The 14852-nt window shown below is 38.6% G+C and overlaps 1 protein-coding gene across 5 annotated transcripts in view; it reads left to right on the top strand.

The window, feature by feature from the left end:
• Positions 1–14852, top strand: part of Acaca (acetyl-CoA carboxylase alpha) — a 284858-nt gene that overhangs the window by 163818 nt on the left and 106188 nt on the right. For all 5 annotated transcript variants that reach the window (XM_029562520.1, XM_008831314.2, XM_017797626.2 and 2 more), the window contains 3 exons: positions 11025–11066; positions 12855–13070; positions 14200–14355. In XM_029562520.1, the coding sequence (XP_029418380.1) occupies positions 11025–11066; positions 12855–13070; positions 14200–14355 (414 nt within the window). The remainder of the gene's footprint in view (positions 1–11024; positions 11067–12854; positions 13071–14199; positions 14356–14852) is intronic.

Raw genomic sequence — 14852 nt, 5'->3', positions numbered from 1 at the left:
CCCTTTGTCAAATATCAGGAGGCTGAAATTGCATGTACTCATATTTGGTTCTTCTATTTTGTTCCATTGATCTATGGGTCTATTTTTGTGCAGTACCATGTTGTTTTTATTACTATAACTCTGTAATACAGCTAAAAATCTGGCATAGTAACCCACCCGGCATTGTTCTTAGTGCTCAGGTTTGCTTTGGCTATCCGAGGTCTTTTGTGCTTACATATGAATCTTAGGATGATTTTTTCCAATTCTGTGAAAAATGTCATGGGGATTTTGATTGGCATTGCATTGAATCTATGAATTGCTTTTGGTAGGATGGGCATTTTCACAATACAAATTCTTCCAATCCATGAGCATAGGAGGCCTTTCCATCTTCTGATGTCTTCCTCAATCTCTTTCTTTAAAGATTTAAAATTTTCATTGTAGAGCTCTTTAATGTCTTTGGTCAGGTTTATTCTGAGATAGTTCTTTTTGTAGCTATTGTGAAGGGGAGGGTTTCCGTGTAGTCTTTGTCTGATTGCTTGTTATCAGTATATAGAAAGGCTACAGACTTCTGTAGATTAATTTTGTAACCTGCCTCTTTAATGAATGTGTTAATAATTTCTGGGAGTTTTCTGGTGGAATTTTTGGCATACTTTAGATATAATATCATATCATCTGCAAAGAAAAAAAGGGATAATTTGATCTCTTCCAATTATTGCTCCTTTAATTTCCTGCTCTTGTCTTACTGCTCTTGCAAGAGTTTCAAGCACTATGTTAAAGAGAAGTAGAGAGAGTGCACAGCCTTGTCTGTTTGCTGATTTCAATGGAAATGTTTCCAGTTTTTCTCCATTTAGAATGATGTTGGCTGTGGGTTTGTTATATATGGCTTTAATTATGTTAAGATATGTTCCCTCCAGTCCAATTCCCTTTAGGACTCTGAACATAAATGCATGTTGAATTTTGTCTAAGGCCTTCTTTGCATCTATGGAGATGACCATGTGGTTTTTGTCTTTGAGCCCATTTATATGATTTATGACGTTTATTGACTTACATATATTGAGCCATCCCTGCATCTCTGGGATAAAGCCAGCTTGATCATAGTGGATGATCTTTTTGATGTGTGTCTGTATGCTGTTTGCAAGTATTTTGTTGAGAATTTTTGCATCTATGTTCATTAAAGATATTGATCTATAGTTTTCTTTTTGGTTGTATCTTTACCTGGCTTTGGTATTAGACTGATGCTGGCTTCCCAGAAGGAATTTGGAAGTTCTCCCTCCATTTCTATCTTTTTGAATAAATTAAGTAGTATTGGATGTAGACCTTCTTTAAAGGTCTGGTAGAATTCTGCTGTAAATCCATCTGGTCCTGGGCTTTTTTTAGTCGGGAGGTTTTGTGTTAACTGTTTCAATTTCTTTTTGTGTTATGGGTCTGTTTAAGCTGTTAATCTCTTCTTGGTTTAGTTTTGATGGTTCTCATGCCTTTAGATATCCGTCCATTTCTTTAATATTTTCAAATTTAGTAGCATATAGGTTTTTAAAGTATTCCCTTATAATGTTCTGTATCTTTCTGGTGTCTGTTGTGATGTTTCCCCTTTCATCTCTGATTTTGTTGATTTGGAGGTGCTCTTTCGTTCCTTTGGTCAACTGGGCTAGCGGTCTGGCAATCTTGTTTATCTTTTCAAAGAACCAGCTCTTAGATATGTTGGTTCTTTGTATTGTTTTCTTTGTTCTTATTTCATTAATTTCTGCCCTGATTTTTATTATTTCTTCTTGTCTGCTGGGTTTGGGTTTCCTTTGTTGTTGCTTTTCAAGTGTCTTGAGTTGCAGTGTTAAGTAATTTGTGTTCTTTCTGACTTTTTAATGTAGGCACTTAGAGCTATAAACTTCCCTCTAAGGACAATTTTCAGTGTGTCCCAGAGGTCTTGTGTTGTATTGTCCTTTTCATTTAGTTCCAGGAATACTTTTATTTCTTTCTTAATTTCTCTTTTGATCCATTCATCATTCAGGAGTGTGTTGTTTAATCTCCATGTGTTCATGTGGTGACTAGGGCTTCTTCTGGTGTTGATTTTAAGCTTTATTGCATTGTGATCTGATAGAATGCATGGAATTACTTCAATCTTTTTGTATTTGTTAAGGTTCGTTTTGTACCCCAGTATATGGTCGATTTTGGAGAAGGTTCCATGGGTCGCTGAATAGAAAATATGTCCTTTCGTGCTTGGGTGGAATACTCAGTAGATGTCTGTTAGGTCCATTTGATATATGGTATTGTTTAATGCAGATGTCTCTCTGTTAACTCTGTCTCTAATGGAGACAGTGGGATATTGAAGTCCCCTACTGTTAATGAGTTGGGGTTAATCTGGGTCTTAAAGTTCTGTAGTATTATTTTATGAAGTTGGGTACACCAAAGTTTGGTGAATATATGTTCATGATTGTAATATCTCCTTGGTTTATTGTTCCTTTGATCAGCATGAAGTGGCCCTCTTTATCTCTTCTGATTAGTTTTAGTTTAAAGTCTATTTGTCAGATATTAGTATTGCAACGCCTGCTTTTTTCTTAGTACCATTTACTTGGTATATTTTTTTCCATCCTTTCACCTTAAGATAGTGCCTGTCCTTGAAAGTGAGGTGAGTTTCTTGCAGACAACAAAAAGATGGGTTTAGTTTCTTAATCCATTCACCTAGTCTGTGTCTTTTGACTAAGGAGTTTAGTCCATTAATATTTAAATTTATTAATGAAAGATGTGTATTGAATCCTGTCATTTTTATTTCTGTTCACATTCTTGATATAGCTGTACTTTTCCACAGTTATACCTTCATTAGATTTCTTTCTGCAACCCCTTGGGTATAGTCATTCCTTTCTTCAGCTCTTTGTATTGCTTCCAGAACTCTCTGAAGTGCTGGTTTTGTCGACATGAATTCCTTTATGTTATGGAAGGTTTTTCTTTCCCCTTCGAGTATAATAGACATTTTGGCTGGGTATAGTAATCTGGGTTGGCATCTGTGGTCATTTAAAACTGGGAATACTTTGGTCCAGGCTCTTCTGGCTTTCATAGTTTGCACTGAAAAGTCAGCTGTAATCCTAATGGGTTTTCCTTTATATGTGCCTTGTTTTTCTTTTGCAGCTTTCAGTATTGTCTCTTTGTTCTGTACATTTAGTGTTTTTACTATGATGTGCCATGGAGAGTTTCTTTTCTGGTCTTCTCTGTTTGGTGTTCTATGTGCTTTTTGTATTTGAATGGGTATGTCTTTCTTTAAATTTTGAAAATTTTCTTCTATGATTCTATTGAGTATCTGGTCCATGGCATTATCTTAGGATTCTTCTCCTTCCTGTATGCCTATGATTCGTAAATTTGGTCTTTTTATGGTGTCACACAATTCCTGCATAATTCATTCTTGTGCTTTCTTATATTTTTCATAATCTTTGCTTGAGTGGTCTAGTTCATCCACTTTATCTTCCAGTCTTGATATTCTGTTTTCCATTTCATTCATCCTATTTGTGAGGCTTTCTCCTATCGTTTCTAATTGGCTTACTGAGTGTTTCACTTCGTTCTTTATTTCAGCCTGAGTATTCTTCAATATTTCTAGCTCTTTTCTGAATGCATTCAGAATTTTATCCCTATCTTCCTTCGGTTCTTTGATTTATTTTGTGTTCTTTAAATTCACTGAATCCTTTCATCATGTTTATAATTGTTCTTTTGAGTTCCATGTCCTGCATTATCTCTAGGGGGTTCTCATTGTACTCCTCTAGAGGATTATTGGTATTTGGTGGGGGTATGTTATTTTGGTTTTTCATGTTATTATTTTTTCTCTGTGATTTTGACATGTGAATTTCTTGTGTGAGACTCAAGCCTTCAAGTTTAGGTCTGCTGCTTTTTGTAATCTTTATGTGCCTTTGTGGTTTACTTTACGGGCATGAAAAGCTGGTTCATCTAAGCTTCTGGTTCTCTCTTTTGATTTTTATATTGGAGTGGCCAGATTGCTTTTGTCTTCAGGAGTTCCCACAGAGGCCCAAGTCAGATGAGGATCAGATGCTCTCAGGCTTTCTCCTAAGGTCTGGATCCCTCCAGGAAAGATGTTGTCCTCAGGAATTTAGGGTTGGAATGGCCTGTGAGCAGTGCCCAGGAAAGATGCTGGTCTCGGGAAGCCCGTGGCCATGCCACCCAGAGTTGCAAAGGGAGTTGGGGGCGGGATAGGCCCCAAGGGCTCCTTAGAACTGCAGGGAGGATCTGGGTTGTACTGGATGCAAAGGAGCAGGAAGCCAAGAGGTGTCCAGGAAAGAGGCTGGTGGGTTGTGAAGCCCAGGAAAGCAGAGGGAAGTGAGGGTGGGAGCATGCCCAGAGGGTTCCTGGGGACCTCGGGAAGGAACTGGGTTCATCTGGATACAAGGGATCAGGAAGCATTAGTGGTTCTGGGCTGAGAGGTCAGCCCCAGCATCCAGGAAAGAGGCTGGTTAGTTGTGCTGCCCCGGGAAGCAGTGGGAGGTGAGGGCGTGATCAGGCCCAGAAGGCTCCTGGGGACTGTGAGAAAGAACTGGGTTGGTCTGAATGCAAAGGATCAGGAAGCAGTGGTGGTTCCCCTGGTGTCTGAGGTGCCAAGACAAGGAATGGGACAGCACCCAGGCTAAGAGGAGAGATGGGTGAGGGAGATGGGAGGGTGAATGAGGCTGGGGGATTCAAGGCACAGAGGGCACAATGGACTTACCCAGGAGAGAGTCTGGCCTGTTGTGTAGGCCCAGGGAAGCAGAGCGATTAAGTTACTATTTAAGTACCTCTCATTTTTAATCATGAGCAGGTAATATTTGGGGTTCTGGAAAGAGTTCTGAACTCCAGGCCCAAGGTTTGATTGCTTTTATTGCCCTTCTGATTATTAGGTCTCTAGCACTTGGTATTTTGTTTTCTCTCATACATTCCCCTTGCCAGTCTAAGAGAAACAAAAGTCTATCCTACAAGCTAACAGCTAAGGTTTTTCCAAAATGCTTTAGGAAATGTTGTGGACTGTACAACTCTTTTGTGTTATTGATGTCAGGAAATCCAGCAGAGTGAAGATATATATCAATAACTTCCGATAGGAAACTAGAGTAGTGGAGAAGTATGAGGAGCTTAGAGAGAACCCTGGGGCTTTAGGAAGAAAAATCAGGAGATTAGAGAATAAAATTGATATTTTGGGATAGAATATGAAAGCCCATGAATAAACACTGTGGCTGGTAGATGCTGTCACAAAGAACTTAGGTGCACATTGCTAGAGCAGGCCCTGGATTTTGGAACAGTACTGAGCAGGGTTCCTAAACATTTTGTAAACTTTTTCTTTTTATCATTGACATTGGAATAATAGCATATTATTATATGGACTGATACTGGATTTGTGAAATTATTTTCCTTTTTGCTAAGATTGCATAGAGTCATCATGTATACAGTGCAGTAACTGGTTCCTATAATAAACCTTCTATGATTGATTTAAACTGCCCACTAAATTTTTCAAATAGCTAAAATTATTCTCATTAACATTTTTATTGTCACTATAGATATGAAACACATACACACATACATCTCTGATCTATGTCATGTCCTAGAATATATCTAACTTCTTTACATTGTTTCTCTTCTTATTATCCTCATATTTCTGAATTTACGTTGAATGGGGACATGTATAGACAAAATCTACTAGTCAATGAGATCAGCAAGGGTCCTCTGGTAGTCACTGTCCAGTTCTTATTTATAGTGACATCAAGTGAGAAATCAGTGAAATTATAAGTGCTTTCATTTTCCACGAGTGTAGGAAAGGCTGCTTTACAGCTGAAGGAACATTGATGTTAGTCGTGGGCTAGATTTGCTTTAAGGAATTGAATGTTAAGTAACTAGGGTATTTTTGTTTTGGGCTTGTCAGAAATGATTATTAGGCTTGCACGGGGCAAGAGCAACTATTTTGGACTGCCAGGGAACCTTTGTAGGAACTGTACAAATCCAGGGTGACTGTCCTGGTGCTGTTCTGAGTTCTCTTGGTTTGCCATTCATGAAAGATGCTTAGCCTGTCATGTCATCAGATGTGTGCTTGGCCCACAGTTAGTGTAGTGTGAAAAAGAGGAAGCTTTCCAGGAGTGTTAGAGATGAATCCCTTGATCTCTCTGGCTTTTTGGTAATCCACCGTGATGTATGCAGCCTCCCCTGTTCTATACTGTAAAATCCCAGTATTATTGAATAGAAGAGAGAATGTGCCTATGAAGGGGCAGGAGAGGAGGAAGGTTACCAGGTTTTGTTGGTATGGAATGAAACAAACTGTACTGTCTCAAAGTCCTGGATCTTTCAAACTGCCCTAGAACCATAAATGGCAAATGAGAGCCAGACAAAGGAGGGATTCCTAAAGAGCAGGTATACTGTGAGATGGTTTTGCTTATGCCAATAAAGTCTAAAGCAACTCCCAGTACTTCTTCATGAAATCATGATTGTCCCCAGAAAGCTGGCCACAGGTATGTCTGCTGTTGCCTTGATCACTTGACTGACTCTACACAGACACTCTTGTTCTGAAACAGCAGTTATACCAACAGTAAAGAGGCTTGGTGTCGAATCTGTTTTTATAGCCATCTAATTAAGTCAAGTCTCCATAATGAGCCACAAATAACTGCTTAAAATTAATGCTTAAATAGAAAGTTTGAGGAAAAATACATCTGTCTATTTAAATACAGTCTTTGCATTTAAAAAAAGAAAAAAAAAAAAAAACAAAAAAACCCAAAACCAAAAGCAAGCCCTTCGATCATTTTCTGTTTGGTTGTTTTATTGTTGTTGTTTATTGTGTTTTATGTTTTGAGGAGGGTCACTGTAGCAACTCTGCCTCCCAAGTGCTAGATTTGTGGAATTGTAGGCATATGCCATTCAGCCCAGCTTTGGCTTCTTGTTTCTGTAACTTTTCTTTTGGGGTCTTTTTGAGACAGGGTCTTCCTGTAGCCACAGCTGGCCAGGAACTTGCTATGTAGACCAGGCTGGCCTTGAACTCACCGAGATCTGCCTGCCTATGCCTCCTGTGTGCTGGGATTAAAGGCATGTGCCTGACTGATCTCTGTAACTGTTTAGTTGCAATTAGTTTCACTAACATTTCAGCCCCGAAATTCCAAAAAGTGTATCAGAAAGAGCTATATTATGTTTTCTAAAATTTGTATTCTCTATGCTTTCTTAACAGTTATTTTTTTAAATATTTTATTTATTTATTTTATTTTATGTGTATATGTGTATTGCCTGCATGTAGGTAAGTGCACCCATGTTGTGCAATACCCACTGAAGACAGAAGAGGCTGTTGGATCCCCTAGAACTGGAGTTATGGACAGCTGTTAGCTGCCATGTGGGTGCTGGGATTCGAACCTGGGTCTTCTGCAAGAACACTCAGTGTTCTTAATCGCTGAGCTATCTCTCCAGCCCTAACAGTTATTTTTAAGGATTATTAAAATGCCTATGTTTTAGATTTCTTCCCCTCTTTTGTCCCTTAAACAGAAACATAAGATTCAAAAACTATGATGGGATTCTAAATCACAGTTTTTAGTCTGTTTATAAAATGGGAGAAGGGTATCTGAGCATGCTTGTGTGTGTGTGTGTGTGTGTGTGTGTGTGTGTGTCTTGAAGGGTTTGTGAGATTTTATAATTTTCCACTAATGTCTGAAGAGATCATTATACTTTCATGTTTGCTATATCAGTGACTCCCATGTAAAATGAAATCATTTGGATTATTCAGGCCTTGAGGGAAGTTTACTATCATAAACAGTTATATCATGGTTAGTAGTTTGTACATTTGCTGCTTTTCTTTTTTCTTAAAGGTGGTTCTGTTTGTTAGTGGACTAACTAACAAGGTTTGGTTAGGGGTTTTGTTTTAATTACAGTCTATATAATTAGTTCTCAGCATGTTGAGGTAAAAGAGTATTGCACCAGTAAGCTCCCAATTTCTTCATCTCATTAGGTTTTTAACACGATTATTAGTATCATAATCAGCTATGATGCTTTCTGTTTCAGGTTTTCACATTCTCTGATTTGCAGGGTGTCTGGATTGGCTAATTTAGGCAAATTATTTTGATTGTTTTGATGATGGTTGGCTGATTAGAACACAGCAGGGGTATAATTTCTTCCTGAGAAATGTTGCATTCTTTTGTTTTTTTGATACCAGAACACTAAGAAGGTTTTTCTTTGTGTACATTCAATTATGATATTTGCCCATAACACTATAGAATGCCTGGAAAGCAATTACATTAGTGATGGAACGAGCAGGAATGCTGCTAGTGGAAAACGGGCAGCAGATAAGACGAGAGGAAGGTGTTTACTAAAGCCATAGGAGTCGATTGTTTTTTATTTCTGTTTCCTGATTTGGGTTTTTTTGGGGGGGTAGGTTGCATGTGTAGGGGTTTGTCCTTTTGTGATGTCTTTGATTTTTTGAGTGCCCCAAAGGGCTGGCTTTCTTTAAAAGCCTTTAGACCTCTGGACTCCCAAAGACTGTATATTGATAGTCCTGCTTTCCCATTGCTAGAATTTCTTGCCACCGCCTATTCTGAATGTTCTGAATTTTAGTGTATAAAATTTTACTCAGAGGTTGGGGAGGAAGTTTACTTGTATCGTCTCATGATCTTTTCCCTTAGCTATCCCTGATGAAAGTGGTGGTATTTTTGTTTTGGGGAGGGGATTGGGGGTTGTTGGTGGTGATGGTGATAGTGGTAGTTGGTGGTGGTGATGGTTTTTGAGATAGGGTTTCACTTTTTTTGTTTGTTTTTGACGTTGGGTCTTGCTCTGTCACGCTGACCTGCACCTTACTATGCAGTCAATGTTTGTGTCAGACTTGGATTCTCTGTCTCAGCCTCCCAGTGTTGAGATTATAGGCATTTACCAGCATACCTGGTGGAAAAAAAAAAAAAAAAAAAAAAACCTCTGTAATTGTTACTCTGTCTTGTTACCTTGTAGATAGCTCACCCTCTGCCAAAATCTGGCCCCTTTCATTATTTGCAGTGAAGATACTTCCATTCAAACTGTTTGCTTTTTGTGCTTTTTAGTTACTACAAATTTCCTTTTTTTTTTTTTTGTTTGTTAGAAAAGAAAGTGACTTGTTACTGTTGTTGTTACTACTTTTGCTTTTAGTAAAACTGGTACAAATGTACATAATTAAATAGTATACCAAATAAGTACTTTAGTTAACTACAAATAGTTCAGACAGAATAGAAATATGTATGCTTAATAGAAATATGTATGCTTATCACTTTACTGACTTTTTTGCCCAAGAAAATTCCATTTTGATATGTGTTACTTTTTAGATAATAAATCTGGAAGCTAGATTTCTCTAGAATTAAACCCAGGCTAGACTATGTAAAGCTCTGAGTATGAAATCTCCTGACAGCTCAGCTGACCAACTTCCTACTTAATTTTGAAGTTATCCCCGTGGGCTGTACTGTCACTGGGACAGTGGGAGGGAGGTATGCCAGAGAACTGTTGGGCTAAAATCCCATTAGTAAAATGTCAGTCCTGTGTAAAACTCACTTTCAAAGGACTTTTAAAGACCCAAATCTGGACTAGTGATTTCCCTGGGCTTGGTAAATGAACAGACTCCTAGAAGTCTGTTCAGTTCAGTTTTACAGGTAAAATACTAGGAAAATGTAAAAAGATTTATTAAGTGTGCAAGGTTGAGGGTGAAGCATAATAACTGTGGAAACAATCCAAATTATTTCAGTAAATTCAGAACTACAAGTTTGTAGTATTAATTTCTGCTTCTTTTATTTTTTGTCTCACCAAAGAAAAACAAGTCTAAAAACAGAATTTTGATTACAGCAGGAATATAAAAATGATGTCTTATACTTGAGGGGTAAAAGGCAGGGCCCACCATAAGAGAGACTCAGGTTGATTTCTGGCTATATAATCCTATACATGTCACTTGAGCCAAGCCTTGCTCACCTGTGAAGTGGGAGCCATAATAGCTCCCTCAAAAGGTACATGAAAAGCTGGACATGTGCCTTTAATCCCAGCACTTGGGAGACAGAGGCAGGCAGATTGTGAGTTCAAGAGCTGCCTGGTCTATATATCGAGTTCCAGGCCAGCCAGGGCTATACAATGAAACCCTGTCTCCAAAAAATGGGGTGGGGGTCAATTAAGAATACCTGCCTCTAGATTTTGAGTCCACTGTTTCCTTCATGGTTCCTGAAGAATATGTAGCCAGCTAGTGCTGGTCTCTGCCGTGTGCCAACACACATTTGATTATATTGCACTCATAATGAAGACGACACCTAATGGAGCCTCCTATAGAGGCAAATAGTAATGACTTGATTCCAGCACTGCCAGTAGAGCTTTCCATCTGAGAAACAGGGATATTTGGTGTTAATAAGTTAAATTTCAGAAACTAATGAACTCTGCTAATTGAATTCATCTTTGTTAATTAATAAGGTTCTAGTAAATTGGTTGCTTTCTTGTGTAATACTGTGCAGTACGACCAAATGATTACAAGTTCACTAGTTCTGCCATTTCTTTCCTAGGCTTAGAGTGGTAGTGAACAAAGTAGGATCTAATGCTTTTCCTTGTCTTGAAATGCTATTTAAAATGTTGAAATTACTGACTTCTGAATGAATATGGGGGGAAAAGAAAGGAAAAGAAAAACCACAGGCTGAAGATTCTGTGTTATCTGGCTAGTTTACATTTTAAGAGTTTCTTAAGGAGAAACTTGGAAAATCAATTTGTAAGTTCTGTTGTAGTGGCTGTAGAGTAAAGATATATTGATTTTATTTGCCAGATTTTTGCCAAGAGTAACAGCCAGGTAGACTTTTTTCCACTTGAGAAATGAAAAAAATGCAAGCTTTTTTCTTGGGAGAGGATAGATAGTTCAGGCAGGTTCACAGTATAGTGATTCTGAAATTTGAAAGTGGGATCAAAGCAAGGCCTACATAGAGGATCACCCATAGTCTCTGGACTAAGCTTAAATAAAGAGCATGTTTAATAGGAAGCTATCTTCTAGATAGGTAGTTGACTGCTCCTACACTGTATGTTTGTCCCCAAACAGCCATTCTATGAAGGACTAATATATTTTGCCCTCTTCTTTACCTCAGAGAGAATTCCCTAAATTTTTCACATTCCGGGCAAGGGATAAGGTAAGGGCTGATTTACCCATATTCTCTCTTCCTTCCCTCTGCCCCCCTTCTTCTTCCCTTCCTCATCTGTTCTCCTTCCTCTCCCCTTTTTGTGCTTTGAGCAGCATATCTTTGCCATTCTCAAAAAGACTTTAATTTAGGAAACAATCCAATGTGTTGACCTAGCCAAAGAAGGTGATAACTTTCAAAATCATCCCTTTCCTTTAAACTAGTTTGGTTTTTGTTTGCTTGTTTGGTTTTTGTTTATTTGTTTGTTTTGGGGTTCTTTTGTCTTTTTGAGACAAGGTCCTCCTGTAGCCCCAGTTGGCCTGGTGCTCACTATGTAGACCAGGCTGCCTTGAACTCACAGAGATCGGATCTGCCTGCCTCTGCCTCCCAAGTGCTGGGATTAAAGGTATGCACCACCACAGCCAGCTGCTTGTTTATTTTTGAGACAAGGTTTCACTGTATAGCTCTGGCTGACCTGGAATTCACTCTGTGGACCTGACTGGCCTGGAACTCAGAAACATACCCCTGCCTTTATCTCCTGAGTGTTAGGCCTAAAGACATGTGCCACTACACCAGGCTTTCTTTAGAACAGTTTTGATGTGATGTTAAGGGGCTGTTTCATTTAATAGGATTTTCTTATTACTTGTTCACAGTTGATTTATAGTCGGCTGCCCTTTATGTCCATTTATTTTTCAGTTTTAAAGTATAAAAGTTCATACTATGTTGATCTCTTCCTCTTACTAGATTTTTTTTTTTTTTTTTGGTCTTTTTGAGACAGGGTCTCCCTGTAGCCCCAGCTGTCCTGGAACTACTATGTAGACCAGACTGGCCTTGAAAACTCACAGAGATCCACCTGCCTCTGCCTCCTGAGTGTTGGGATTAAAGGCATGCGCCACCACACCCGGCTACTTTTTTTTTTTTTTTAAACTATCTCCATTCACTTTAATTGACATTCTGGAAACAAAAAAATTTAGTTTCAGAAAAACATAGTAAACTTACTAATACCACTTTTTAAAAAGACATAAATGATTATAGATCTGTTGGCATGATATGCTCCAAAACAAAGTATCATTTAAAAATTATATGATGTTTATGTGTTTAATATTATGTTCTTCATACTGTGTCAAAAGTAGTAAGACTTGAGTCCTCGCCTTAAGTGTTTTAGACTACTTGGGTGAATCCAGAACATTGTCATGTGAAGTAGATACTAATGTGAGATAGTCTGTAGTTGATTTTTTTTTTTTTAAGGAATTATAACAGTATTAAATACTATATAGGAATTCTGAGGGAATTGAAATTTTTGCTTGTCTTTATCTTTGTTTTTAATGAGCAACATCATTTATAAAAGCATAAATGTTGAAAACTTATTAAACAAATAAGCATTTTGACACCTGTTCTAATCTAAGCTATTGCAATAGCCCTATGTGGGCTATTTTTGTTCCTCATTAGCATATTATGGCTTATGTTGCTATTTTCAAGTCCCCCCACCCATCATACTGTATAGCCTAAGCTAGGCCTGGAACTCACTCTGTAACCCATAACCTTAATATGTTTTTGCTATTGGTACTGGGGACTGAACCCAGGGCCTGACACATGCTAGGTAAGTGTCCTTCCCTTGGCCCCATCCCCAGTCAGCCTCCTGAGAATCTAGAACTCTGGGTAATTTCTTCTGAATCCTGGGGTTGCATGTATGAGCTACCACACCTAACTCTTAAGCATTTCTTTTGCCTACACTGTCAAAATGTAATTTCACAACTGTTTTCCATAAGCTTTTTTTTCCTGTCTGGTTCCTGTGTACAGTTTGAGGAAGATCGTATTTACCGTCACCTGGAGCCTGCTTTGGCCTTCCAGTTAGAGCTGAACCGGATGAGAAATTTTGACCTCACTGCCATTCCATGTGCTAATCACAAGATGCACCTATATCTTGGGGCAGCCAAGGTAGAAGTGGGCACAGAAGTGACAGACTACAGGTTCTTTGTTCGTGCAATCATCAGGCATTCTGATCTGGTCACAAAGGTGGGTACTGTCATGGAAAGTTACCCCTGAGGGAAAAGACAGAGCCATAGTCATGGCTGAACCAGGTTTTCCCTATTTGAATCAAGGTTTTTTTCTTTATCACTCTCCAATAGCTGGCAGATTTCGGAGAGCCATTTCTTTCACAGAAGTAAATATTCCAAATAATAAAGGCTTATTTCTCTTTAATTATTCTTGGTGATGGAAGCATAAGAGTACTCACTTGAGAAAAGGAAAAGTGTGCTTAACAGAAAAGAAAATCACAGGGAGAGTTGGGTAATGATAAAAAATAAGGAGAATTAGGAAGGTGGTAATCCCACCATAAACCTTTCTAAAGGAGGAGACTTCCTTAATATCTTAATTATTATTATATCACATAGCCATAAGCTTTCTTTAGGTGTTTGTTTCTAAACAGATTTTCTTTCTAAAGAGCTCTGTTTGGCATGTGTGAATCATAATCACACTAGGGCTTCAACTCTGGGGATGTCTATCTATGGGAAGAAATAGTATCCCAATAGACTAGGAAAAGGGCCACCAGGAATCAGTATGATGTCTTTGCCTGTCCTTACTGCCTGTGATTACTGGCTGTGATAGTGAGGAGAAAGGTAAACAATGTACCTTACTATTTATGTCACATTGCTCCTTCAGATATCGCTGTTGGGGGAAGTGGGGAAGTGGAGTGTATGCACATGTGCATGTATGCGTACACATGTGGGCATGTGTGGAGGCCAGAGGTTAACATTAGGATGTTTTCCTTTGTCATTCTACACTTTATTTTTATTACTATTACTATTTGGAGGAGGAAGTGTAGACGAGAGATCGAGCGTCTGCCTCCATTACTCAATACCTTGGGTTTTTTTGAGACAGGATCTCTCATTGAAGAGGGAGCTTACAATTTCATCTAGACTGACTGGCAAGTGAGCCCTGTGATTTCACCTGTCCCCACTGCTCACCTCCTCCCACCTCTGGGGTTACAGACACAAGGTACCACCCTGACTTTTATGCAGGTGCTAAGAATCCAAACTTAGGTCTTTGAGCTTGCCCAGCAAGCACTTCACCCAGTAAGCCATCTCCTCAGCCTCTCTTCATTGCTTTTAAAGCACATTAATGATGATGATTTTCTTCTATGTAGGAAGCTTCATTTGAATATCTACAAAATGAAGGGGAGCGGCTACTCCTGGAAGCCATGGATGAGTTGGAAGTTGCTTTTAACAATACAAATGTCCGCACTGACTGTAACCACATCTTCCTCAACTTTGTGCCCACAGTCATCATGGACCCTTCAAAGGTACATTTCTCACAACTTCTCATGTCAGTAAGAGCAAAGAGACTGATCGGAAACAGGTATTCTAAAGACATGGGCTGCTTGTAAGACTGTTTTCTGGGACAGTATCAAAGAATTTTATGTAGCCATTAAGATTAGTCCTCAAAACTGAAGGTGGTATGCTATTTGTTGGTCATTTATAAACAGTAATAAAACACTCCTCCTCCACTGAGACATGGATTTTTGCTGCTTCTTTGTCCTTTTTGAATATTTGTCGTGGTGGTGGTCTTGCATTATATTATTACATAGGATTCATCATCTGAAATTATTAATTTTGCTAGTCCTAGGCATTTTCTAAAGTACTGCTTTTTTGCATTAAGTATTACTTACCTAGTGGCCTTACTAAGACACAACACCTCCCCAAAACATCCAATCTTTTTCTCCATAATGAGAGAATTTCTTGTGTTTTGTCTCTTTTCTTCCCAGAGGCTCTACTCTAAAATGTGTTCTGTGTAACTAAA

Source organism: Nannospalax galili, unplaced genomic scaffold, assembly GCF_000622305.1.
Source record: "Nannospalax galili isolate Female #2095 unplaced genomic scaffold, S.galili_v1.0 scaffold1430, whole genome shotgun sequence".
NCBI classification, from domain to species: Eukaryota; Metazoa; Chordata; class Mammalia; order Rodentia; family Spalacidae; genus Nannospalax; species Nannospalax galili.
Note: the sequence above shows the minus strand (reverse complement) of the source record. Positions and strands in the feature narration are given on the sequence as shown.